At 37.2% G+C, this 27,039-nt stretch overlaps 1 protein-coding gene across 1 annotated transcript in view; it reads left to right on the forward strand.

Moving 5' to 3' along the window:
- The window catches only part of EFCAB3 (EF-hand calcium binding domain 3), a 573,675-nt gene that overhangs the window by 505,077 nt on the left and 41,559 nt on the right, over positions 1 to 27,039 (forward strand). Inside the window, exons 173-185 of the mRNA XM_049861611.1 lie at positions 2,482 to 2,535; positions 5,005 to 5,109; positions 5,382 to 5,435; positions 6,141 to 6,245; positions 7,288 to 7,341; positions 11,752 to 11,856; positions 13,221 to 13,274; positions 15,265 to 15,369; positions 18,771 to 18,824; positions 21,562 to 21,666; positions 23,364 to 23,417; positions 23,903 to 24,007; positions 26,957 to 27,010. Of these exons, the coding sequence (XP_049717568.1) occupies positions 2,482 to 2,535; positions 5,005 to 5,109; positions 5,382 to 5,435; positions 6,141 to 6,245; positions 7,288 to 7,341; positions 11,752 to 11,856; positions 13,221 to 13,274; positions 15,265 to 15,369; positions 18,771 to 18,824; positions 21,562 to 21,666; positions 23,364 to 23,417; positions 23,903 to 24,007; positions 26,957 to 27,010 (1,008 nt within the window). The remainder of the gene's footprint in view (positions 1 to 2,481; positions 2,536 to 5,004; positions 5,110 to 5,381; positions 5,436 to 6,140; positions 6,246 to 7,287; positions 7,342 to 11,751; positions 11,857 to 13,220; positions 13,275 to 15,264; positions 15,370 to 18,770; positions 18,825 to 21,561; positions 21,667 to 23,363; positions 23,418 to 23,902; positions 24,008 to 26,956; positions 27,011 to 27,039) is intronic.

Consider the following 27,039-nt stretch of genomic DNA (forward strand, 5'->3'; position numbering starts at 1 on the left):
CACGAGATGGATTAACACAGTGGCTACATCAGTGGGCTCAAGCATAACAACGATTGTGAGGATGGCACAGAACTGGGCAGTGTTTCATTCTGTTGTACATAGGGTTGTTATGAGTTGGAACCAACTCAACGGCACCTAACAACAAACAATAGGTCATTTAGCTAGAAATATGTATGAAGATAGTTGCAAATGAGTGCTATAATTCATTATTTACCTTTAACTAGGAAGTTAGCAGTCCACAGATCTAGCACAGTTTAGCAGCATTCCAGAGCACTGATGCCAATGTTAGCAGACCAAACCAAACCAAACGAACCCACTGCCATCGAGTTTATTCTGACTCATAGCGACACTATAGGATGGGGTAGAACTGCTGCATAAGATTTTCAAGGCCATAATCTTTATGGAAGCAGACTTCTACATCTTTCTCCCAAAGAGCAGTTGGTGGGTTCGAACTGCCAAACTTTTTGGTTAGCAGCTGAGTACTTAACCTCTGTGCCACCAGGGCTCCTTAGCAAACCAAAAGGAGAAACAAATAAATAAATAGAAGGAGGGAATATTTGATAGGGAAAGTTTGAAAGTAAGCAAATAACATAAGGAGGAAGTAGTATTAAGAGAAAAAGATGTGAGAGAAGGAAAAAAAACTGAGAATACAGAAATTAGAATTGGTAGAGCTATCATTAGTATATGTACATGTGCAATGTCTATATTTTAAATAGAAAATGTGAGATGATAATCAGGACTAGGTTTAAAAGACTGCACTGAGTGTATGACAACATTACTCTCCCTTAATTTGGCAGAGCCCAACCCATTGCCCTTGAGTCTATTCCAACTCATAGCTACCCTATAGCAACCCTATAGGACAGAAGAGAACTGCCCCCATAGGGTTTCCAAGGCTGTAAACCTTTACAGAAGCAGACTGCCGCATCTTTCTCCCGCAGAGTGGCTGGTGGGTTCCAACCATCAGTCTTTCAGTTAGTAGCCGAGCACCGTAACCACTGGTCCGCCAGGGCTCTACTGCCTGACCCCAGTAGTTATTAATTACAGAGCAGTCACCAGAGTCCAAGCCAACATGAGTGACAAATTGTGGCAAAAAATACCTTTATCTGGATCCAGATACTATGATGCAACAGACAAGGTTCTGGACTTGGAGTTCTACTTGCTAACCTAGAGTAAATTCTGAACAACACAAACCAACAAATTTCAGATGAAGAATAGCAATAATTCCCAAAGTAATTTGCCTTTATATCAGTCATGTGTAGCATATGTTAGCATGGCCTCATAATAGTTGGACCTATAAGTATCCACTAGAAAAATTCTCCAAGATAATAGCTCCCTTGAGAAAAATAACAAATTCTGGGCTTCATCCCACTGGTTCCACTTATTATCTGGCATTGTGGAAAGAATTTGGCATCAGCCCAGGCCTGGATTTAGATATCTATTCTAAAAATTCTTTGCTCTGCGGTATTGGTCAAATGAGCCCCTTCTAGTCTTCTAGTCTTCCCTTCTGTTAAAAATAAAATAGTGCTACCTTTCATAATTGTTATAAGTTATTAGCATAGGGCTCAACGCATAATAAACATTGAATGGTAGCATAACAACCAATATGCATTCATCTCAACACAGTGCCTTTGCCCTGATCAAAAGAAAGTCAATTTTCCACAAGATATTTTTTCATTATTACTTATATATTTCCCAGGACTTTTGATCAACCTGTAAAAAGATGTGGATACTTCTAGTTAGCCCATTGTTCATGTATATTGAAACTTTACTTGAGTGCCAGAACAAAGAGTTTGGTTGTAGAAGTGTCATCCATCTCCCTGAGTACTGATTTTCAGGTCAATGAACCCACGGGAAGTAGCATTAGAGACCTGTTTCAGGCTAACAAGAGAATAGATAAAACATCTTCCTGTGAGTCACCATCTATCAAGTTGTACCTCTAATACCCCATTAAAAGAAATACAAGATAAGGATATTTTTAAGAACCAAATTTTAAATTTTTTTCTTAAAGATAAGTTAGATTGACTGAAGCTCTTTTTTTAATATTAAGTATGATTAGTTGAAGAATGACAACCTCAGCTAAATGCTTAGATTGAGTACAGAAATAGGCATTGTTAATGCACCAAGTCAAATCTTTCCTATTAGCGAATTTGCCCCTTTTAAGTTTTTTGCTAACCTTATAATCAATAAAACAGAGTTCTTCCAGATCTGAAAGTAGGACAGTAGGCAAGGTACAGAGGGCTACTTTTTAAATGTCAGCTCAACATTCTACTATGTGAAGTTTAATATCTTAATAGAATGAAAAGTAAACATTAGAAGGGTGAAGAGCTTTGTCTTTCAACATTTAAATTTTGAATGAAAATGGGATAACATTTGAAGGCATAAAAATATACTCAGTTTTGTGTTTTACTTCAATGTATGACTTTTATATCTTCTCTTTGTCTCAATGGTTGTCTTTATGCATAAAATTGTCTTATCTTACAGATGAGGGAAAGGTTGAAACGAGTGTGATAATGGATAAAGGGAATCTTTTTACAGGTGGGTTAAATTCTTCTTTGCTCATTATTGAGCACCTACTATGTCCCAAGTTTAAATTTACAAAAACCAGCCTTCCAGGATCTTGTATAGTTGGGACAGGAAAAATACATATAAATAAATGCAATAAAATGTTATAGGTGCTATGTTAGAAGCCTACTCAAAGAGAAGAAGGGGAAGAATGGTCGCTTCCTCCTGAGGAAAAGAGATTGGGAAAGACTTTAATAGAAGGAGCAAAGCATGAGCTGATCCTTGAAAGCTGAGCCAGACAGGCAGGGTAGGATGGACATGCCTGATAAAGAAAAAGGTATTAAAAGCACCAAGATGAGAAACAGTATGGAACTTTTTTTGGCATAGCTGGAGCATAAAGTGCTATGGGGAGTTTGGCAAGGAGTAAGCTTAAAGACTAAGGAAGGGAATGTGGCAAGCTGAATATCTGCATCCTAATCTCTGAAAGCTGTGAATGTGACTGTATATGGAAAAAAGGACTTTGTAGATGTGATTAAGTTAAGGATTTTGAGATGGGGAGAATTTCCTGGATTATCCAGGAGAGTCTTAAACGTAATCACAAGTGTCATTACAAGAGGAAGATTTGATGACAGAAAAAGAAGGCAATGTGACAACAGAAGCAAGATGCTATGCTGCTGGCTTTGAGATGTACGAAAGGGCCATGAGCCAAGGAATGTAAGTGGCCTCTACCAAAAAAAAAAAAAACCCATTTCTGTCAAGTCGATTCTGACTCATAGCGACCCTATAGGTCAGAGTAGAACTGCCCCATAGAGTTTTCAAGGAGCACCTGGTGGATTTGAACTGCTGACCTTTTGGTTAGCAGCTATAACACTAAACCACTATGCCACCAGGGCTTCTAGAGGTGGTAAAAGGCAAGGAAGCTTATTTTCTTCTAGAGCCTCCAGAAGGAACCAGTCCTGCCAACACCTTAACTTTAGTCAAGTGAAATTGATTTTTGACTTCTGGCTTCCAGAACTATAAGAGACTAAATCTGGATTGTTCTAGGCCACCAAGTTCATAGCAATTTGTTATAACAACAGGAAACTAATATCAGGGAGAAATCATAGAGGGCTTTGGATGCCAAATAAAATAATATTAATTTTATCTGTGTACACTGGGGAGTCATTCCAGGATTTTAAGCAGAATAATGTGATTCTAAAAAAAACTCAGTGATTAGATTTGCAAATTAGAAAGGTTACTCTAGCAGCAGTATGGAGGATAGATAGAAGTTTGTGTTCAAGAGTAGCGTCAGGGAAGCCAGCTAGGAAGCAAATGTGTGTAACTGTCCATCAAAAGATAATAAAGAGTACAACTAAACCATTATCTATGAGAATTGAGGGGAAAAGACATTTATAACAGATGTTACAGTTATGGAATCTATAGGATTTGGTTACTGTGAACAGGTGTAAAGATTGGTAGAGTTGGGGAGTTGAGTGGGTGATAGTGACGTTCATCAAAATAAGGAATTTGGTAAAATAGATTTAGAAGGAAAGATATGATTTCCATTTTGATCTCTTTGAGTTTGCAGTTCCTGAGACATCTAAGGGGAATTGAACACAAGGTAGTTGAATATATGAGTCTAAATCTGAGACTACCTCTTTTTTGAGTCAAGTAGGCCTCAAGTCAGGAAGGATGCAGATATAGATAATCTAGATAGATATGGGAATAAAATTCAAAGGAATTTAACTGAAAGATTAAATTTTCCATGTAAAGTAGAAAACAGAATCATCTACTAAAAAAAAAATGGCACAGTGATGCAGTAGGGAACTTCAAGGAGAGTGTTGATGATTTTGGATAACTTTGGTAGAAAATAGGAACTAGAATTGATGACGAATATTTGAAGGCATGCTGAGAATTGCCAAGAGTCCAACCATGGTTGAGTATCATAATTAAATAGTGGCAACTTTTCGCATGATTATATGATATTCTTCAGTTGGACCAAGGTACGAGATTTTCAGGGCTGATGTGCCAAAAGAATGAAAGCATGAAGACATTAAAAGTGTAGTCAAGAGAATGGTTAAATGGCTAGCATTAGCAGAGAAGGAAGTGAAGTTATGATGGAAATTATGAACTTGGAGAAAAGTGAGAGGGCAGGGGCAATAAAGTTCCTATAGACACTATAATGGGTGTGGTAGGAGTTAAGAAATGGAAGAATGTAAGATTCTGGCCAGAAATTGTCATGTTAGAATTTAAGGTTTTAGAGGTAAAGCATTTCCAGGTGATGACAAGGTTCAGGATGTATCCATGATGAATTTCAAATTTATGAAATGGTGATTGAGGATAAAGAGGCCAGGAAATTTGGAGTCCGGGTTGTTGGATGAGTTATTCATATAAAGGCTGAAATTCCTTGCGATGGTTCCAGGATTTTGAAAGTGATACCACATACCCATAGGTAATATTTTCCATAATATAGAATCCGCATTATTACAATTTTCAACCATTACCACTTTTTATTTTTTAAAGGTGAGAAGGTTGATACTAGTAACTTGGAAAATTTTCTGGAAAATATTGGGATAGCGCTCACAGAAGATACAGGCATGGAACTTCTGAACAATCTGCCAGTTGATGGTGAGCATTAAAACTATTATAGTAGCCTTCAAGGAAGGTGGTGAATACAGACCTTTGTGCCAAGTAGTCCCTTATATTCTCCTCTCCACGACCAAATGATAGATTCACCAAATAAGAGTGTTTCCCATTCCTGAGTTTTATTCTTGAAAGTGAAATAATATAATATTTAAAAGTCAAGGAAAAAAAACATTTAAAAGTCTATGTTTCTGAAATTACTAATATTCTGTACTATTTTTAAATATCTGAGACTAGAATTTTTCCCTGTCTCACAGCCAAAGGAAGGGTATATAAGAACAGATTGATGAAAGAAGTGACATGCCTCGAAGGTGAGTGAGAAACATGATGAAAAGGCAGGTAAAACTGAGATCCTTAAGCTTTGATCATGTTTTTAAAAACTCTTCCTATTTTACAGTTTTCAGATTATTAGTCCAGCTGTCCCAGCTGTTTATTACTTCAGTGTTTATCCTTTACATGCTTTAGATACGCTGCTGTCACCAAAGTAGTTTACTATGGTAGTTCCCAAATAACGCTGGGCATCAGATCACCAGGGGAAAATGATTGTTAGCATTCAGATCACTAGACTTCTTTCCAGTCATGTTGATCCTGAATTTTCAGAGACAGTTCCTAGAAATGTGTGTTATTAAAAAGTTCCCCCAGGGAATTATGGTAGGATAAACCCATGGACTGGCATTTGGGAACTGCTGAGTTATAGCCCTCCATTAATTTAGCAAGATTCAAATCCTACTGTCCAGACACATTTAATAAGAGTGATTTTGGCCTTTGCCATGACTTAGACATGTCTAACTCCTCCTTTTTTTCTTTTAAAAGTTCTCCTAAAAGCCATAACAGAATTCCTTGGGTCATTGTGTGTAGGATTCCTGACTTAGACACCAAAACCATTTTTACTTGAATATTTTAATTGTACTTTGCTCTTCATTCTCTATACAATATTGATGCCTAGGTATGAGCTAAAATGATCCACTGTATACATCATACAAATATTTCTCATATCCATCCCCTTCTTTCCTAAGGAATGAAGGTGTCATCAAATAACATAGGCAACTTTGTGGAAAACATGGGAATTGATCTCAAGGAGAAAGAAATCCAGGAATTGAAGAATGACCTACCAGTTGATGGTGAGAGTTTTGGATATTAATATGCCTCTTAGGAAAACTTTAGGCATGAGGCTAGTGTCAGAGCTGGAATGACTGAAGATAGGATATATATGAAAAGGAGAAAAATAAAGAATAAAGCCTTCATCATAGCTACCAAATTGAGCCCAGTGGCTACCACTTTGGAAGGATCATCAAGAATGCTGCCCAACAGAAATAGCACGTCGGCACTCTCCATGTAACACCATAGATACTGGAATATATACTGGTTTTAAGGTTAACTCATTCTCTATAATATGTTTGCATTTTGCTAGAGTTTTATTATTTAGTGAACATTTATGGAACATCAATCTTGTCCAAACTGTTAAACTAAGGGCTGGATAATGGTGGGAATACAAAGTAATTCTTGGTATCTCACCCTCAGGGTGAGATATTCAGTGTTTCTCAAACGTGCAATTTTACAAATTCTTTAAAATGTATCCATGGACCTCCAGAGGCATCAGGCTTTAATTTGAGAAATACTGACTAAAGAAACTAAATTCATGGGGTATGAAAATGCCTTTCATTTGAGAATGGTCACTGCAAAACAAGTTTTGTCATCATAACTGGGACTTTAACTGAATACATCAACATGATGGTTATCATTTTGGCAACCTAAGAGCAGCCAACACACTGTCCTTTTAGGGAATCGCTTAGTGCTAAGTGATCACAAGCCCAAAGGTAAAGTCAGCACTGAAAAAATGGAAACACCATTTTTAAACAATTTTTTTTTAATTTTCAAAAAGTATCAGACTCCTGTCTAGGAAAGACTAACCTAATAGATAAGATTGTCCCAAAGGAAGGAGAATGCTTTTAAACCTTGCTCTAGTACTGTGGTGTATAGACTTTGATAGCTTATAGAATAGATAGCAGAAGCTAAAGAAATTAAATTGATGAGTATCTGATGTGAAAAAATAATAAACTTCTAGGTAAATGCTTTTCAATGGTTGAATTTTAGGTTTCTGTTTCATAATTCAAGAGTTTTATATCATTTTTCTAAAAAATTATTCTATTTATTGTCTTAAAGATAATGGCAAGATTGATTTGAATGTGTTGATGGATAAAGTTAAATGTGTTACAGGTGAGTGAGATGTTACAGTAAGTATCATATTATGTGATCTTAAAGTTTTATATGAAACTATATTTTAACACAATTGTTTTTCCTCCATATATTCATTTAGCAACTATTTATTGAGCATTTACTACATGCCAGGCATTATTCTAGGCAGTTAGGATATACCAGTGAGCAGAAGAGCCCTGCCCTTATGGAGTTTACATTCTAGCAGGGGAAACAATAAGCAATAAACATAATAAACAAGTATATTATATAGTATGTTAGGTGATAAATGCTATGAAAAAGAACAGTAGAAAAGATAAGGGGGGTTGGGAGAGTAGGATGTGTTAAGGAAGGGAGGAGTTGTGGTTTTAAACAGATAATCAGGCCTCATTGGGAAGGTGACATTTGAGCAAATACTTGAAGGAGGTAAAGGTTTTGACCATGTGGGGATTTCTGGGAAAAGGGTATTGCAGGCAATGAGGACAGGGACAAAGGCCCAATGGTATGAGCATGCCTGGAGTATGCAAGGAACAACAAAAAGGCCAGAGTAGCTGAAACTGAGTAACTAAGAAAAAAAAGTAATAGAAGATGGGAAGAGAAAGATAATGGAGTGAGATCAGCCAGGGCCATCAAAGCCTTGCAAGGTCTTGGACTTTTTTCTGAGAGAAATGGAAATCCATTGCAGGGTTTAGAGCAGAGATATACTGTGATATTTTAATCAGGTCTATCTAGATTCTGTGTTGAGAATAGACTGGAGGGAGGTGGGGAACCAGGGTTAGAAACAGGGACTCTATTTAGGGGGGTTTTGGAGAGATGATGGAGACTGAAACCAGGGAGGTAAGCAATGGAAATGACGGAAAGTTGCCGGATTCTGGATACATTTTTAAAATAGGGTCAATAAGATTTCCTGATGGATTAGACGTAAGGTCTAATTAAGTAAAGAAGAATTAAATGTTTTCATCCTCTCCCCAGAATAAGGAGAAGCAAAGTCTCCGTCTCTGGGAGACAGTCATACTGTCTCTCTCTGGGGTGTATTTATTATTTCTCAAATTTAATCACAGTACTGTCTTAATATTTTGTCACCTAAAGATTAAATTGTAAAATTAACCTATAAAAAAAAAACTGTACTTAAGACTGACTTGATTTGTAAACTTTCACTTAAAGCACAATAAAAGTTATTTTAAAAAAAAATACATGATGAACAAAGTACAAAAATTTTAAATCAAGACAGGATCTGTGGACAGGGCTGAGATCGGGGCAAGAAGAATAAAGCTCAACTGTGCAAGTTAAGTGCAGAGTCCGATTTGTCTTGATTTAAAATGTTGATATTTTGTTCAACACAGATTTTTGCATCCATTTGTATTTTTTAAAAAACATTGCATTAAATTTTTATTCGTCTTTAAAAAAAACTGTACTTAAAAAGGTAAGAAAGATAGAAGGAAATCTAAACAAATATGTATGTATTCATTTATCTACTGTCTTCTGGTCTCTAAAAAAAAAAATTCTTTTTTTTTAATTTGTGTTGAGAAGTCATCTGTATCTATTCATTGTTTCTTTATAGTTAATCTCGTTTTCTCTTGTAACTTTTAATATTATCTCTAGATGTTCTGTAGTTTCATTATGTGTCCAAGTATGGATAGACTTCTTTTCATTTTTCCTGCTTGGCTCTTGTGATTCTTGGAACTGAAAAGTCATGCTTTTCATCAATTCTTATGTTTCGAATATTGTCTGCCCTCTATTTTCTCTTTTCTTGCCTCTGGAAACTCCTATTTTATGGTGTCCCTGGGTGGTGCCAACTGTTAATGCACTTGGCTGCTATCCAAAAGGTTGGAGATTCAAGTCCACCCAGCAGCACCTTGATCTACTCCCAAAAAAATCAATCACTGAAAACTCTATGGAGCACAGTTTTACTCTGAAACACGTAAGGTCACATGTGTCAGAATCAACTCAGCATTACTGAGTTTTCCATTATGTATATTGGGCCTTCTCACTCTGACCTTCATCTCTCTCTCTGTCTCTCTTATATTTTTATCTCTTTGTCCTAAGTTTTGGGAATTTCTCAAATCTCTCTTCCAGTTCACTAATTCTCTCTACAGATGTTCTCATATACTATTTATCCACTGGGATCTTAATTTTTTGTCTGCTGGCATCTTAACTTTAATAGCTGTAATTTTATTTCTAGATATTGCTTTAATTAGTTTTCAGATTAGCCCTTTTTTTAGCACAATTTCTTGTTCTTGTGGTTCTATGCTTTCTTTTCTCTTTAACGTATTTTAAATATGTAATATTTCAAATCTTTCTATCTCACGTGTCCAGGCACTCATCTCCTGCTCCTGCTTGGGCGTTAAAACCAAAACTATGACCAGATCTTGTCAGATAACTCACCAGCGTTGTCTCTACACCAAATTAAGTACATATCAGTCTGGCTCTTAAATCTCTCTCCACTTGTTGAAACCAAATGTTTCTCTTTATTCTTTGTAAACTCAGCCATGCATCTATAATTATTTTTATCATTTTTTTAAAATCCATTTTAGGTATTTACAGCAGGTGTATTTCAGCACATCCTACTCTGTTGTTTTGTTGGAAACAGAAGTTGTGTCCTTCATTTCTAAATAGTTTATAATCTCAGTTTCAACTTCCTTTTTAATCCAGAAATTATTTAGAGTGTTTTATTTGTAATTTCCAAGTGGACAGAATTTCTTAAATCTCTTCATATGGTCAACTTAAAATTTATAAAATTATGATTATAGAAAGTGTTCTAAAGCAAGGTCAATTTTGGTGAATGTTGCAGTTATATTTGCACAAAAGGACACAGTCATGTTTGCTAATTATGTTTTTCATTTTTTTACATGTTCATCAGTTTTACTGTCTGTATTCTCCCATCTAAAACTATTTTATTCACGTAGTAAACACTCAGTGGTCATCAAGTGAATGAACTCTGAAGTTTAATCAATAATATGTTTTGCTTCACTGATGCTTAAACAATTCATTCATTCAACAAATATTTATTTGATTATTAGCCGTGTTCCAGGCATTATGCTGGAATAGAGAAAGATGACCTCTGTCTTCCCAAAGCTTACAGCATAATTATATAAATATAAATTCACTTGAGTTGGAGATTTTTACAGTTTCTATTGTCATTTTTTAAAATCTGTCCCGTAATTCAGGCAAAATAAGAAAAAATAAGGAGAAGGGAACAGGGAAGGATTAGAGAAGAAAGAGGAAGAAGAAGAAGAAAAAAAAATACAGCTATTATCCTACTGGTTGAATTATTTGTATTAGCCATCAAATAGCATCTAAATTGATGGGAAATTATACAGTCCCTGGTGGTGTAGTGGGTAAGAGTTCAGCTGCTTACCAAAAAGTCAGCAGTTCGGAATCCACTAGGTGCTCCTTGGAAACCCTATGGGGCAGTTCTACTCTGTCCTATAGGGCCACTGTGAGTCAGAATCAACTTGACAGCAGTGGGTTTGGTTTTTGGGTTTTTTTTTTTTTTTTTACTTACTATATGATATTGTCTTATACATATTATAAGAAATTCTCTTTTACTTAGGTTAAAGAAAAATTTCTGGCTCCCCTCCTCAACTCTGACTAGTTAAACATGCCTCCATTATACCCTGCTTTTACAGCTGGGAAGGATATTTCATATATATAGATTGATGATATGTTATCATATCATGCATATGGCACAGGACCAGGCAATGTTCTGTTCTGTTACACATGAGGTTGCCATGAGTCAGAGCTGACTTGATGGCAACTAACAATACCACCAATGTTATCATAATAAAAAAATATTACAGGTATTCGTTGCTTAACGTCTCTTCTGCAGTATCTGATTGCATATACATCTGTGGGCTGACGCATTTAGGTATCTGAGTGCCAGGATGCCAGACCCCTGTCTTGAGAAGCCTCACTTCTGCCTAGTGGCTGCACGTGGCCTGAAAGCCACCTAGTCTGTGGCTATAGAGGCCTAGGTCCAAACTCCCAACTTCAGTCCCCCTCAGCTTCTGCATTTTGTCCAGTATGGTCCCGTAGGGCACCAATGGAAAGGTGTACGCCCTAGACACCCCAGCCCTCGCTCGGAAGGACTTGCTTCCCTTGGCCTGCACTGTCCCCTCCCCGGGCGTGTTCTTACCGATGAGCTGGGCTTCCCTGCCACTAGCTTAGTAGAGAAAGCAGCAACAGCGGGTGAAACCCAACCAAGCACTCACTTGAGACATCAGCAGCAAAAGCTTCCCAGGCCACTCACCACACAGCAGCCCCCAGGCCAGAATGCCCCTGGGAGCCCCATGCCCCACATACATGGATGTCTGCACAACGTCCAAATCACATAATGTTCTGTTTCACAGAACATATTGTGGACATTAAGTGATACATACCTGTACATAATTCTTATTTACATTCTCACTTGAGACTGTTTCCATCTTTCTGAAGGAGAGAAGATTCATACTGGGGATGTGAAAAACGTTTTGAAAAACATGAGAATAGAGATCACAGATAAGGAGCACAAAAAGCTGCTGAAAACTCTGCCAGTTTCTGGTGAGCATTTAAGTGTGTTCTACTTCACTGATGTCTGAAAATGTATTCATTTATTGATGATCTGATGTGTGAATGACACTATCCTAAACGCTGGGAGAACAAGGCCATGTCGATTTCTCCAGATCCCTGCCCTCTTAAACAAAGCTCAAGGAAGTTTGGTTTTAGGATCTTGTATTAGAAATTCTAATATTTGAAAATTTTTATGTCAATGAGAAATATATTTTTTAAAAAGACACAGTCCCTCCTAGCATTTTTTAAAATCCCATTATCATTTAGATTTTTGCTTAGGAATAAAGAACTTCTTGAGTCAGAAGTCCCATCATAGGACAAACAAGTTCTTTTGTCCCCTTGGGAGAAATCTAAGACCTAAAGTATACGGAGCCCTGGTTGCACAGTGGTTAAGCATTTGCCTGCTAACCAAAAGGTTGGCTGTTTGAACCCTCCAGCCACTCCGTGGGAGGAAGACATGGCAGTCTGCTTCTGTAAAGATTATAGCCTCAGCTGTCTATCACCAACGACTGCTGTCCAGACAGAGTGGGAGAAAAATGTAGAATAGAATTCAAATTCATGAAAAACAACTAGACTTACTGGTGTGACAGAGACTGGAGGAACCCCCGAGAGTATCCCTGACCTGGGACACTCTGCTAACCCAGAACTGAAACCACTCCCAAAGCCCACTTTGCAGACAAAGATTAGAGAGGCCTACAAAACAAAAAATACACACGTGAAGAACGTGCTTCTTAGTTCAATCAAATATACGAGACCAATGGGCAACTCCTGCCCAAAAACAAGACGAGAAGGACTAAGGGACAGGAACTGGACAAATGGACACAGGGAACCTGGGGTGGAAAGGGGGAGCATGCTGTCACATTGTGGGAATTGCAACCAATGTCACAAAGCAATATGTGTATGAATTTTTTAATGAGAAATTAACTTGAGCTGTAAACTTTCACGTAAAGCACAATAACATTAAAAAAAAAAAAAGATTACGGCCTTGGAAACCCTATTGGGCAGTCTATTCTGTCCTATAGGGTTGCTGTGAGTCAGAATCAACTTGATGGCAATGAGTTTGGTTTTTCCTTTTTTTTTTTGGTTTAAGGTAGGGGAGAAGGGTAGGAAAGGTGAAGAAAGAAAAATGAAACCAAATTAGAGAAGAGAAAATGGGAAAGAAAGAGCTATATGTATTTCACCACAGGGCATATCACTGACAATAGGCTTGTATTCCATCCAGTGGATAGAGTCTAAATATCTTTATTTCATTGATGGCAAGTTGTAATAAATTCCTAAATTACCCCTTTCTGTAAGTATACACTTTTATTTTTATGAATCTCCAAAAATACAATAAATTGTATTTTATCTTACAGCTGATCAAAAGGTTTTTAAGAAAAATATAGTAGATGCTGTGAAATCTTTCAGAGGTGAGTGAGAAAAAGGATAGAGTCAACAAAATTTGAGATTATTCTAATTGTTTTACTCTGAGTATACAATCTGAAAATAACACTCTTATTCAGTAATGCATTTGAAATTACACATTTATTCAAAAAATATTTGAGTACTTACAACATGCTGGGTATTTGAGAATAAACTGGATATTCAGAGTAACATACAGAAAAACAAGTAATTTTCCATAATCTCAAATAATATTACCTTTTTATTATAGTTCCCTCTGTTGTTTTTTCTATATATGTTGTATATTTTTAATTAAATTCTTCTGTGTGTATATGCATCCTACATTTAATCCTAAACTTTTGGTATGATAATTTTAAACTGTTATTTAAAAATTACTTGAAAATGTCCTTTTTAATGACTATATCATCTGGTTGTGTTACAACTTAATCATTCTTCTCTTGTTGAATATTTAGGTAGTCTCCAATGATTTCCTCTTAGACATCTGTCATCTTTGTATGTAAACTTTGATCCAACTTTAAAGGCATTACCTTTGGAAAGACTTCTCTAACTGGAATTACAAGGCCGAAGAATCTTAACATGTTTCATGCATGCCCCAATTTGCATTCCAAAAAAAATATATTAATTTACACCTCCATACATAGTAAATGGAAGGAGCCCTGGTAGCTCAGTGTTTAAATACTCGGCAGCTAACCATAAGCTTGGTGGTTCAAACCCACCAGCAGTTCCGTGGGAAAAAGGATGTGGCAACCTGCTTCCATAAAGATTTACAGCCTGGGAAACCCTATAGGGTAGTTCTACTCTGTCCTATGGGCTGCTATGAGTTGCAATTGATACAACGACACAACAACACATAGTAAATGAGAGTACCCATTACCATTATGCCCCAGCCACGATAGTTTATTTTCACATTTTTTGATCCTTGCAAATTTTATAGGTAAAAAGTAGAATCTAATTATTGTTTTGATTTTACATCACTGAGGTTGAAAATGTTTTTCTATCATGTCTTTCAATCTTTGAATTATTTGCCCAGCTCTTTTGTCCATGATCTTCTTGGAGTTTGAGCATTTTTCCTGTTCACTTGAATGACATCTTTATAGATATCTAAAGATACTGATAAATATTCTCAGTTAGTTATTTACATTTTTATTTTGTTATTTTTTTAAAACATGCTTATGAGATATAATTTACATACCATATATAATTCATTCATTTGAAAGTACAACTCAGTGATTTTTAATATACTCACAGAGCTGTGCAACCATCACCACAATCAATTTTAGAACATTTTTATTACACCAAAAGAAAGCTCCATACCCATTAGCAGTCACTCCCCATTTCACCCCAGCTCTCCCAAACCTAGGCAACCTCCAATCTACTTTCTGTCTGTTATGTTATAGTTTGATATACAGCTGTTTTCCATTTTTATATATTTAATTATATATGAGTGGGTTTGGTTTTGGTTTTTATTCTGAACACATCTTTAAAAGTTTAGTGTATATATTTACCATCTAGAGAGCATGTAAATAATCATATACATTTTCTTTTGTTTTTCTGAGTTCATTTTTTACATTTCATTATTTAACAATGTATTTAAAACATATACATTGGCTCTTTGTAAAACCTCATATTTCATAGTGGTCTGATATTTGATCATTAATCCTGCTACACCAGTGGTTTTCAGTAATTCTGCCTCATTAAGTGGAGTTCTCCTTTATGTACAATTACATATAGGAGATAATTTATCATTATTGTAGAAAGTTTCAAATCTTACTTTTTGACCAGTAATATGGTTTGGTCATTGCCTTTGCCTAATTTTCCTGAGTTGCTAAATTCTTTCTTTACACCCCCCTCCATATAAACTTCTCCCAGAAGTTTAGTTATGAGAGAATGTTCTGTTCCCAACTCTCATGCTAACTCGCACTTTCATTTCTAGGTAGGGGATGATGATCTGCACTTCTCATTTTGTGACATCATTTTCTACTTCTTATCTTTATTAAGGAGGGATGGCTAATGTCAGTGACCTGAAAAATGTCCTACAAAACACTGGGTTCAGACTTGAACCAAAAGAAATCCAGGACCTGCAAGCCCATTTACCAGTTACTGGTAAGCATTTCAGACACCTTTATCCAGTAGACAATGACTAGCCTCCTATGAAAGCAGTGAGTAAAGACCTGATGAAGAGAGAAAAATTGGGGGCAGATATACGATTAACAAACTATCGCTAAGATCTAGATGGTAGGGCCTCATAACGTCTCTATGAGAAGGGCCTTATCTAGGAGATCGCAGTGGTAATATGTAGGGGAAGACTGATTTGATAGGGAGGTGAAAGAGGGACATACTAAAAGTATGAACCAGAGATTTATCACTTCTATGATTGCCACAGATCAAAAAAAAAAAGAGAAAACAGCAGAGGGAGTAGAATGAAGAAAAAAAAATGTATTTAAGACATGATTAAATTTGAGGTACTTACAGGACATTCAGGTACAAGGTATCAGACAAAAACTGAAAATGCATTTCCTTACTATTTTTTATTAATTTATTTTAATTTTTGTTTTTATTGAGAATTTATACAGCAAAACATACACCAATTCAGCCATTTCTACATGTACAATTCAGTGTGACATTGATTACATTCTTCAAGTTGTACAACCACTCTCACCCTTTTCTAAGCTGTCCTATTATTGTTATTAATCTTTAAGTTAGATGTCTTTAATCCATGAAAACAATGACAGTGTCCCTGAGAGTACAGGAAAACCAAAGGAATAGAAGGACACAATAAGGGAAACTTTGAAAGATAAAGAATGTAATTAAAGAGTAGGTTATGGAAGAAAGTGGTTAAGAGAGGTGAGGGAAAAGTATGAGAGAAGAAAAAGGGGAGGAAATGATGATATAAAGATGCATGCATAAACATATAGACTGACCATTTTTTAAAACAGCAAACCTGAGATGGTCTCAGGACTGAGTTGAAAGGTCTCAAGATTGAAGAAAAGGAGGGGTGTAGCCTCTTCCTTCTTCACCAGAACCCACTAACTGAGCTTGGTAGCTAGCGATCGCCAAGCATCTTGACCAGCACAAAGGGCTGGTTTCAAGATTCTTAGTAAACAGCATGAAACTCTAAGGACTAGAAAGAATATCTTTAGTACCCTTCAGCCAAAGATTAGACAGGCCCGTAAAACACAACAAGACTAAATGGGCACACCAACCCAGGGGCTAGGGACGAGAAGGCAGGAGGGGACAGAAAAGCGGGTAATGGGAAACCTAAGGTCAAGAAGGAAGAGAGTGTTGGCATGTTGTGGGGTTGGCAACCAATGTCACAAAACAATATGTGTATTAATTGCTTAATGAGAAGCTTGTTTGCTCTGTAAACCTTCATTACAGTACAATAAAAAAAAAAAAAGAGTATCTTTTGCTGGGGCAGGACTTCATTATTCAAGAATCAAGGTCCTAAGTTTTGAATACATTTCTTTCTTTTATTGATTCATTCCACAAATACTTACTGAGTCCAACAATATGTTAGTGTTGCCTTGTTTATTTGCCAAATGTTGATACTATGTCCGTGCAATGTATTTACTAGAAATTAAGAATGTTTAGGGGTACAAGGAGGAACAGAGATACGGTGTCTGCCCTCAGAGGAGCTTACCGTCCAGGGGGAAATGCAAGAACACAAGAGCTAGCAAAGTTTGAGTCTGAGGATCTCCTTGGCTAAGTGATAAATATTATTGGATTTGGATCAGGCAACAAGCATATGGAATCTTGCCTGTTACTGCGTGTACCTGCTAACCCAGTGACTTTCAAACTTTTTGGTCTCAGAACTTCTTCACACTCTTAATTGAAAGAAAAAGAGCTTTTGATTTTGTGGATTATATCTATCGATATTTATTGTACTAGAAGTTAAAGCACACATTTTAACAATGTTTATTAATCTGGTTAAGAATAATGATAAGAAATCCATTACATGTTAAATAAAAAACATATTTTTTTTGAAAAATAACTATGTTTTCCCAAAACTAGGCAAAGAAATTAGTGAGAAGAGAAGCATTGTTTTACAGTTTTGTAAATCATTTTACTGTCTGGCTGGATTCACATAGCTGCTCCTGCATTCGATCTATTGGTATATACTGTTTTGGTTGAAGTATGTAAAGACAATCTGGCCTCACACAAATATATGTAATTGGAAAAGGAAGGAGTATTTCAGTAGCTTTTTCAGATACTCCTGGATATTCTTCTTAGATATTACTCCAAAGCAGAAAGTGATAGTTTCTAAAGTGTAATTGTAATGTAAGATCAGAAGCCATATCAATGAACTTTTCATACTTGGTTACAATAAAGTTCATTGGTCTATCTTATACTGTCATTTTTTACCCATGTGTGATTTTGTAATGCCATGTTTTCATCATTTGGAGAATATTAATTCACTGAGTTATACAGATTTCCAAATATTGACATATTTCATTATTTAATATCCAAAAATTGTATTTGTTAATATTACCACCAATCTCATCAAAAGAGCAATGGGAAACAGTCAAGTCACAGTGCAGATATAAGTCTTCCAATATTCTAATTTTTGCTTGAAAGCTTTTAATTCTATCATTAAAACATTTGATGTCAGTTGTTTTTCTTGAAATTATAGGCTTACTTTGTTTGTTTTTGAGGTGTCCCCCAAATAACTAAGTTTAAATAGCTACAGTTTTCCCTTCAGTCATTTTCTCAGTGAAAATGATGTTCCAAGAAAAAGCAACTGGTTTGCTCACAACTCAATCACACAAATACTCTTCCTCGAGAAATCATCCTATTTCAGTATGTAGCCAACATGTTTTATGCATACGTCTCATTTCGTTACACTGAGTATTAAAAAGATGTATACTCAAGGGTTGTGATTTAATAAAATTAATAGCTTTTGCTGTTTTATCAAGGATATTCTTAAGTAAAACTGACATTTTACTGCATGTGTGTATAGTAAAGAACACAATGACTGCTGGTACAGTTTGTTGCCACTGCCTTGAATAATGCAAAGATGCTAGAAATTTTACCCACCATTGCTTTTTCACCGTCAGTATCAACACTGTGAAAAAAGTCAGAGTTTTGGGTGACTCCAGAGGTTCACAGACCACACTCTGACAACTTCTCCTCTAACCTGTCCCAGCCATCTACTCAATGCAAGAGAACTAAGTCTGAAAGGAGGACTGGCCTATAGAATGGCATTGCTTTAAAATTAAAAAAAAAAAAAAAAACAACTCCTCTTACCATAATGCTCTGAAGATTTTTAACAACTAACAGCTTATGGAATAAAAAAGAAGTTATATTAATTGAATGGTTATATACTTAAATCTTAGATCTTCTTTCCTCTATTACGTGTTTCCATGAATTGAAAATAAGAAATTCTTAGAATAAAGCATTAAAAAATTACAGGAATTTCATATACCATATCTTAGTTTAAGAATTTTATATAATTTTTCAAGTGTCAGTTTCTCATCTCTGAGTCTGTATTCTGACTTTTCTTACAGAAGATGAGAAGGTTAGTTTGAATGTGTTGATGGATGCAGCAAAAGCTTTTACAGGTGAGTGAGAATTTGTGTAAGACACTATAAAATTGAGATCTTGATGCTTTGTAGAGAATCACCTTTTTAAAGCAGTAGTTTACCTCCTCTGGTCACCATTTAGAAGAAATGATTAAGTAAAAGAGCTGAACAGAAGATTTCAAAGGGCAGTTCAAGAAGACAAAGTGAAATATTATAATGAAATGTGGAAAGACCTGGAGTAGGAAAACACGCTCAGAATTTCTCAAGCTAAAAGAACTGTAGAAAAAATTCAAGCCTCGAATTGCAATTGTGAAGGATTCTATGGGCAAAATATTGAATGGCGCAAAAGAAGCATCAAAAGAAGATGGAACAGATGGACACTTGAGACTTTTGGCATCTCCTGTCTGGGGGGGAGATAGGAGGGTAGAGAGGTTTAAAAACTGGCAAAATTGTCACAAAAGGAGAGACTGGAAGGAGGGAGTGGGCTGACTCATTAGGGGGAGAATAAGTGGGAGTATGGAGTAAGGTGTATATAAGCTTATATGTGACAGACTGACTTGATTTGTAAACGTTCACTTAAAGCTCAATAAAAATTATTAAAAAAAAAAAGAAGAAGACGGAAGGAATACACAGAGTCACTGTACCAAAAAGAATTGGTCAACATTCAGCCATTTCAGGAGGTAGCATATGATCAAGAACCAAGGAAGAAGTCCAAGCTGCACTGAAGACACTGGTGAAAAACAAGGCTCCAGGAATTGACAAAATGCCAACTGATATGTTTTAACAAGCAGATGCAGTGCTGGAGGTGCTCACTTGTCCAAGCCAAGACATTTGGAAGACAGCTACCTGGCCAACCACCTCAGAGATCCATGTTTGTGCCCATTCCAAAGAAAATGATCCAACAGAATGTGGAAATTGTTGAACAATATCATTAATATCACATGGCAAGTAAAATTTTGTCGAAGATCATTCAAAAGCGGTTGCAGCAGTACATCAACAGGGAGCTGCCAGAAATTCAAGCCAGATTCAGAAGCGGATGTGGAACAAGAGATATCATTGATGATGTCAGATTGATCTTGGCTGAAAGCAGAAAATACCAGAAAGATGTTTACCTGTGTTTTATTGACTCTGCAAAGGCATTTGACTATGTCGGTCATAACAAATTATGGATAACATTGTGAAGAATGGGAATTCCAGAACACTTAATTGTGCTCATGTGGAACCTGTGCATAGACCAAAAGGTAGTCATTCTAACAGAACAAGGAGATACTGCATGGTTTAAAATCAAGAAAGGTGTGCCTCAGGGTTGTATCCTTTCACTATATTTATTCAATCTGTATGCTGGACAAATAATCTGAGAAGCTGGATTATATGAAGAAGAATGTGGCATCAAGATTGGAAGAAGACTCATTAACAACCTGTGATATGCAGATGACACAACCTTGCTTGCTGAAAAGTGAAGAGGACTTGAAGCACTTACTGATGAAGACCAAAGACTGCAGCCTTCAGTATGGATTACTCCTCAACATAAAGAAAACAAAAATCCTCACAACTGGACCAATAAGCATCATGAGAAAAGACTGACGTCAAGAATTTCATTTTTCTTGGATCCACAATGAACACCCATGGAAGCAGCAGTCAGGAAATCAAATGACCTACTGCATTGGGCAAATCTACTGCAAAAGACCTCTTTAAAGTGTTAAAAAGCAAAAGATGTCACTATGAGGACTAAGGTATACCTGACCCAAGCCATGATATTTTCAACTGCCTCATATGCATGTGAAAGCTGGACAATGAATAAGGAAGACCATAGAAGAATTGATGCCTTTGAATTATCGTGTTGATAAAGAATATTGAATATACCGTGGACTGCCAGAAGAACTAACAAGCCTGTCTTGGAAGAAATACAGCCAGAGTGCTCCTTGGAAGCAAGGATGGTGAGACTTTGTCTCATGTACTTTGGACTTGTGATCAGGAGGGACCAGTCCCTAGAAAAAGACATCATGCTTGTTAAAGTAGAGGGTCATCAAAAAAGAGGAAGACTCTCAACAAGATGTATTGACACAGTGGCTGCAACAATAGGCTCAAACATAGAAAAGATTGTGAGGATGGCTCAGGACCGGGCAGTATTTCGTTCCATTGTACATAGGGTCACTATGAGTCGGAACTGACTCAATGGCACCTAACAACAACCACAGTCACAACTGATATGTTCATTCTTTTCTTTTGGATGTTTGTTGATAATTTTCTTATTGACAATATTTTAGATTATTAGAATTTTAAGAAAATGCACTCAAAAAAAGAGATATTAACTTACCCAATGTTTTGGCCAGTAATGTATTCAATTTACTAGTGTTTAAAGAACCAAAATATAGGTGAACACAAATGGTCACTGTAAACATAGTCCCATAACTCAAGCCATGAAGTAGTAAGAGATATTACTTGCAGGTAGTGGATATGTAGATAGGTCATCTATATACCATGATAAGTCATGGTCATCTATATACCATCGTAAGTACCCATGTTACTCCTTGCCATACTGACCCATACACAGGATAGAAGTTAAATTTTAAGCTAAATTTCATCTTAGTTAGATTAAAGAACCCTTTCAAGTAACGAATTTCACAATAATTCTATGTAACTGAAGTCAGCACATATGTTTATACTTCATCCTGCAATTGGAAAGAGTGCTATATTGGATTATATTTTTCGTAATTTGGAATAATTAAATATCTCCCTAACACTGTTACCTGAAACAATTCTTATCTCTTCAAAGGAGAAAAGATTGATGCAAGGGATTTAAAAAATGTACTGGCAAACATGGGAATTGAGGTCACTGACAAAGAACGCTTGATGCTGTCAAAAACTCTGCCAATCTGTAGTAAGTATTTAACATACCACCATGGTATTCAGGGAAATGTGATGTTGGGGGCTTCTGGGTGAGAACTTTCTGGTGCCCTGTGAAACCCACTAAGAAAAACGCAGTTCTGGCATAAGAAACCTCGTGCTTGTCACTTGTACTTTAATTTGCAAGTGAAAAATGTCTCCCCTTTTAAGTGAGAAACTTCCCTTTTCCCTTTTAACCAGTAGGTCCCTGGTAAATATTTTAATAGTTACCCAGCTAAATTCTTCTGTAGCCTCCTGAACGTACCCCAAACCTTCCATCTGTCCCTTGGTAGCCCTCCCACCTCCTCAAAATCCAGCACCTAAAAGGTAAACACCTAAGAGTAGGGGACCTCTGGGACTCTGTGCTTACACTGTCGATATCCACCCTGATTGGTCAGTGCCCCAACCAGTCAGCCCCGCTGGAAATTTCACCTCCTGGAAACCTGCGTGGGCCCCCCACCAGGCCCCCCTGAGGCCAACCTGTGCTTCACCTGTTCCCCCTACCCAGTCACAGAACCCCCTCAATAGGCATCCTCGCCCCCCCCCCCATAGTTCCTGTCCCCAAATACCACCCAGGCTAGAGTAAGTCTGGACATTGTTGAGGAGCTACCACCCCTGGTGGCAGAAGTAGCACTTTGGTCAGCAGATGCCCTGTGCCATCCGCATTCTCCCCACATACACCTAAGGCTGTGGACACTCACTGTCAGGTCTACTGGCATTCTCCCAGCTCTCTCTCAAGGGGAGAATTATGAGAACTGCAGCCTTCTGAGGACTTTGGCTCTGAGAGAGCAGAATAGAGATGCAGAAAGTAGCAGATAGACGGTGATGGCGACCACTGCAGGCATACAGTCATGCTGAGGACTCTGTCAACACTGCAGATGGATGGAGGCCTCTGAGGACACATAGGACTCATGGGAATGGGTTGAGCTGATAGATGTACCCTGTTCTCTGTCCCTACTGAATTTTAGCTCCATTTATGGAACAAGTTTGTTTAGAAAACAAATTTTTTTTAATTTTTTATTTAAATAGTTTATACTACTGTTTAGGAGCCCTGGTGGCACAATGGTTAAAGCACTCAGCTGCTAGCCAAAAGGTCATCAGTTCAAACCCACCAATAGCCCTGAGGGAGAAAGATATGGCAGCCTGCTTCCGTAAAGATTTGCAGCCTTGGAAACCCTATAGGGCAGTTCTGCTCTGTCCCATAGGGTTGCTATGAGTCGGAATCAACTCAATGGCAGTGGGTTTTTTGTTGATATTACTGTTTGGGTTGTTAACTATTTTTTTATATATAATTTTGCTTCTTGTTGAGGATATATGCAGCAAAACATACATCAATTCAACAGTTTCTACATGTACCATTTAGTGACATTGATTACATTCTTCGAGTTGTGTAACATTCTCACCCTTCTTTTATTAACTCATTTTAATATCATCTCTTTATAAGATCTACAATCAGGGCTAAACATACACTGTTAGGAATTATATCTCATGACCCTAGAGCACATGCAGGGAAAAGAGGAAAAGGCAGAGGGGCCAAAATGCAGTAAAAGAAGAGAAGAAAGCAAAAGAAAGAAGTGTGTGTGTGTGTGTGTGTGTATAATTTTCTAGGTGAATCATATAAAATGCCTTTATTTATGAAATTATAGATTTTATACCCTTTTTCTTTGACCTGAATTTTACCATATCTTACAGGAGATGGAAAGGTGTATAAGAAAAGATTACTGGATAGTGTGAAGCCTCTGGAAGGTAAGAATCATGAGAACAGCTGAAATTTATTGTGCTTTACATTTACTTTTAAAATTTCTGTTCTTTCTCACTGATTAGAATCTTGTTATTCCACTGGTTTATTGATTCTGAATTTGTGTCTTATAATCTACCATTCTTCTTGGGGTAAAACTACATTTGAGGAAGTTATTGTTAATAATATTACAAGTCTGAAATTTTATTTTCATTTAGTGGAATATTAGAATAGCAGGATTCTAATCTTGGTTATCTCTCCCACAATTCTTCAGACTTACCTAATTCTTTTCATCCATGATGACTTCAATTGAAAGTGATAGTACAGTTTTGAGGGAATATTTTCTGCTTTATTACCACCGACTATCCAATTTCAGACTATAAATGGCCAGTATGTTTCAATCTCCAGTTAGGATGGATGCATGCTCAAAGCTAGCATTTTCCATTTCTTGGAATTAGTTGTATTTCTTATTTCCATTCACTTCTTTCCTAAGGAAAAAAAATCTATGTCAGTAAGCTGGAAACTCTTATGGAAAACATGGAAGTTGAGCTTCAGAATGAGGAATATAACGACCTACTGAACCACCTGCCAGTTGATGGTAAGAATTTCAGATGTCACTGTACCTAGGGGCAATCTTAGGGCTTCTGTATGAGGGCTTCTGTAAGTAAACCTATTTTTTAATCTCCTTTGAAAAACTTATGATGAAATGTTTCAAACATACAGAAAAATGTAGAACAATATAACAAACATTTGTGTACCCACTGGCTAGAGGTAACAAATGTTACTATCCTTCCTGCTTCTTTTCTTACTTTCCTTCCTTTCTTCAAATGTATATCTTTTTTTTCATAAGGAAAAAAGTTTCATTAATAATTGTTTTAATTATCTAGTACTGCTATAACAGAAATACCACAAGTGGATGGCTTTAAAAAAGCCAAGTTTATTATCTCATAGCCTAGGAGGCTAGAAGTCCGAATTCAGGGTGCCAGCTCCAGGGGAAGGCTTTCTTTCTTTGTCAGCCCTGGGAAAGGCCCGTGTCATCAATCTTCCCCTGGTCAAGGAGCTTCCAGCACAGGGACCCTAAGGTCTAAAAGATGAGCTATGCTGTTGGTGCTTCTCTGTTGATGGTATGAGGTCCCCATGTCTCTCCACTTGCTTCTCTCTTTTAGGTCTCGAACGAGATTGGCTCAAGACACAATCCAAACTTGTAGCTTGAGTCCTGCCTCTAATCCCTTCTCATCAACATCATAGAGATAGGATTTATAACACATAGGAAAATCACATCAGATGACAAAATGGTGGACAATCACACACTATTGGGAATCATGACCTAGCCAAGTTGCCAGACATTTTGGGGGGCCACAATTCAATCCACGGCAACAACTAAGACCAATTTAACTGGACAAAAAGGTCAAAGAGGCAAATCTAGGATAATTCATTAGGGAGAAATTGCCAAGGGATGAGCCCCAGGCTAAGATTTTCTCATTAGAGGGCTCTTGAATTCGGACCCAGAGACAGGGGCTTCCCCCATTAAAAATCTGATGAAAAAAGAAGCTTCCATCAGAGAGCAAGACAATATATCTTTCAGTAGAGCCAGCACATGACAAACCAAAGTAAATAAATAGCTCTTCTCCCCTAATTCAAACCCCGGTGGCATAGGGGTTTAGAGTTTGGCTGCTAACCAAAAGGTTGGCAGTTCAGATCCACCAGGTGCTCCTTGGAAATTCTGTGGGGCAGTTCTACTCTGTCCTGTAGGGTCGCTATGAGTCAGAATCAGCTCGACAGCAACAGGTTTGGGTTGTGTTTGTTTGTTTGTTTTAATTTTCTCCCCTAATTCAGGCCTTCTAGCCTCAACCAGTGATTGACAGGTATAGTGCTACCAGTAAACATCTTCCATGCTACTCTTACCTCTAATTGGCCTTAACATAAAAAACAGTTATGCCCAGAACAACTAGATGGTACCCATCTACCACCACTGACTGCTCTGACAAAGGTCACAATAAAGGGTCGCAGACAGAACTGGAGAAAAGTGTAGAATAAAACTCAAATTCACACACAAAAAAGAGCAGACTTGCTGGTCTGACAGAGACTGGAAAAATCCCAAGAGTATGACCCCCAGACACCCTTTTAACTCAGTACTGAAGTCACTCCCAAGGTTCACCATTCAGCCAAAGATTAGACAGGTCTGTAGAGCAAACAACATACATGAGGAACGTGCTTGATAGTTCAATCATGTATACGAGACTAAATGGGCACACCAGCCCAAAGCAAAGATGAGAAGGCAGGAAGGGACAGAATAACTGGATGAATGGGAATAGGGAACCCGGGGTAGAGAAGGGAAGAGTGTTGACACGTCGCAGGGTTGGCAACCAATGTCACAAAACAATTTTGTGTATTGACTGTTTAATGAGAAACTCATTTTCTCTGTAAACTTTCACCTAAAGCACAATTAAAAAAAAAAAAGAAGAAGAATTAATATTGGAGAAAAAAAAAAAAATTGTGGCCAGGCTTGGAGTTTAGAACCTCTCTCTCCCTGAATTTAGCAACATTAGTAATTATTTTATTATTCCTAGCATGAAAAAAAAAATCAACATAAATCACTTTCATTGTGATATTGTCCCTACATCTTAGCTAGGGTATGTCAAAATGCTTTCTACTGGAAAAGGTGTTATTACCAGTGAGGTATTTTTTAGAACCTGCATATAAAAGAAAATGACAGAATATATTTTTCTTATCCAACAGTGAGACCGCTTGTGTATCACTGGAATTCTTTCATTCATTTAACTAGCACAAACTATACGCCAAACACTGTACTGGGGAAGGGGCAATATAGGGGGCAGTGGTGGTTCAGTAGTAGAATACTTGCCTTCCGTACAGGAGACCTAGGTTCAGCTTCCGGCCAGTGAACTTCAAGCACAGCCACCACTCTCCTGTCAGTGCAGGCGTGTGTGTTGCTATGACACAGAACAGATTTCAGCGGAGCTTCCAGACTAAGACAGGCTAGGGTGAAAGGCTTGGGATCTACTTCCAAAAAAGGTCAACCAATGGAAATCCTTTGGGCTGTAATGGTCCCTTTCCATTGTGCTTGGAGTCACCATGAGTCAGGGACACCTCAATGGCAGCTAACAAGCATAAAGAAAATTAAGGCATTATCCCTGTTCTCGGATAGCTTACAGCCTGAGTGATGTATGCAAAATTTAGAGAGTGGAAAGATGGCTTGCTGCTAAGGTATAAGGGTCTGCTACTTATGTAAATAAATGACTTCTAGGTTCAAATTAAATCTTGTCCTTTGAAATATGCTCCCCTTACAGGCCCGAAGGAAGGAAAGAGTCCTGTTAGAAGAGACTACTATTAAATTTTCTTCCCCACTGTATTAAGGGTGTGTGATGTTCTTTCCTCCATTTCTCGATTATTTGGAGTTAAAGGAGTTAGTAGAGAAAATCATGAAAAGCAGCTCAATTCCAACCCTTTATTTTACAACTTGAAAATTTCATATTATTTTTGTAAGTCTAAGATTTGATCTCTGTGCCCGAATTTTCTTTTCTTACAGAGGATGGAAGGGTTCATCTGAATGTGGCAATGGATAACGTGAAAGCTTTTACAGGTGAGTAAGAAGTTACGGTGAAAAGGGCA

The sequence above is a fragment of the Elephas maximus genome, chromosome 19, assembly GCF_024166365.1.
Source record: "Elephas maximus indicus isolate mEleMax1 chromosome 19, mEleMax1 primary haplotype, whole genome shotgun sequence".
NCBI lineage: Eukaryota > Metazoa > Chordata > Mammalia > Proboscidea > Elephantidae > Elephas > Elephas maximus.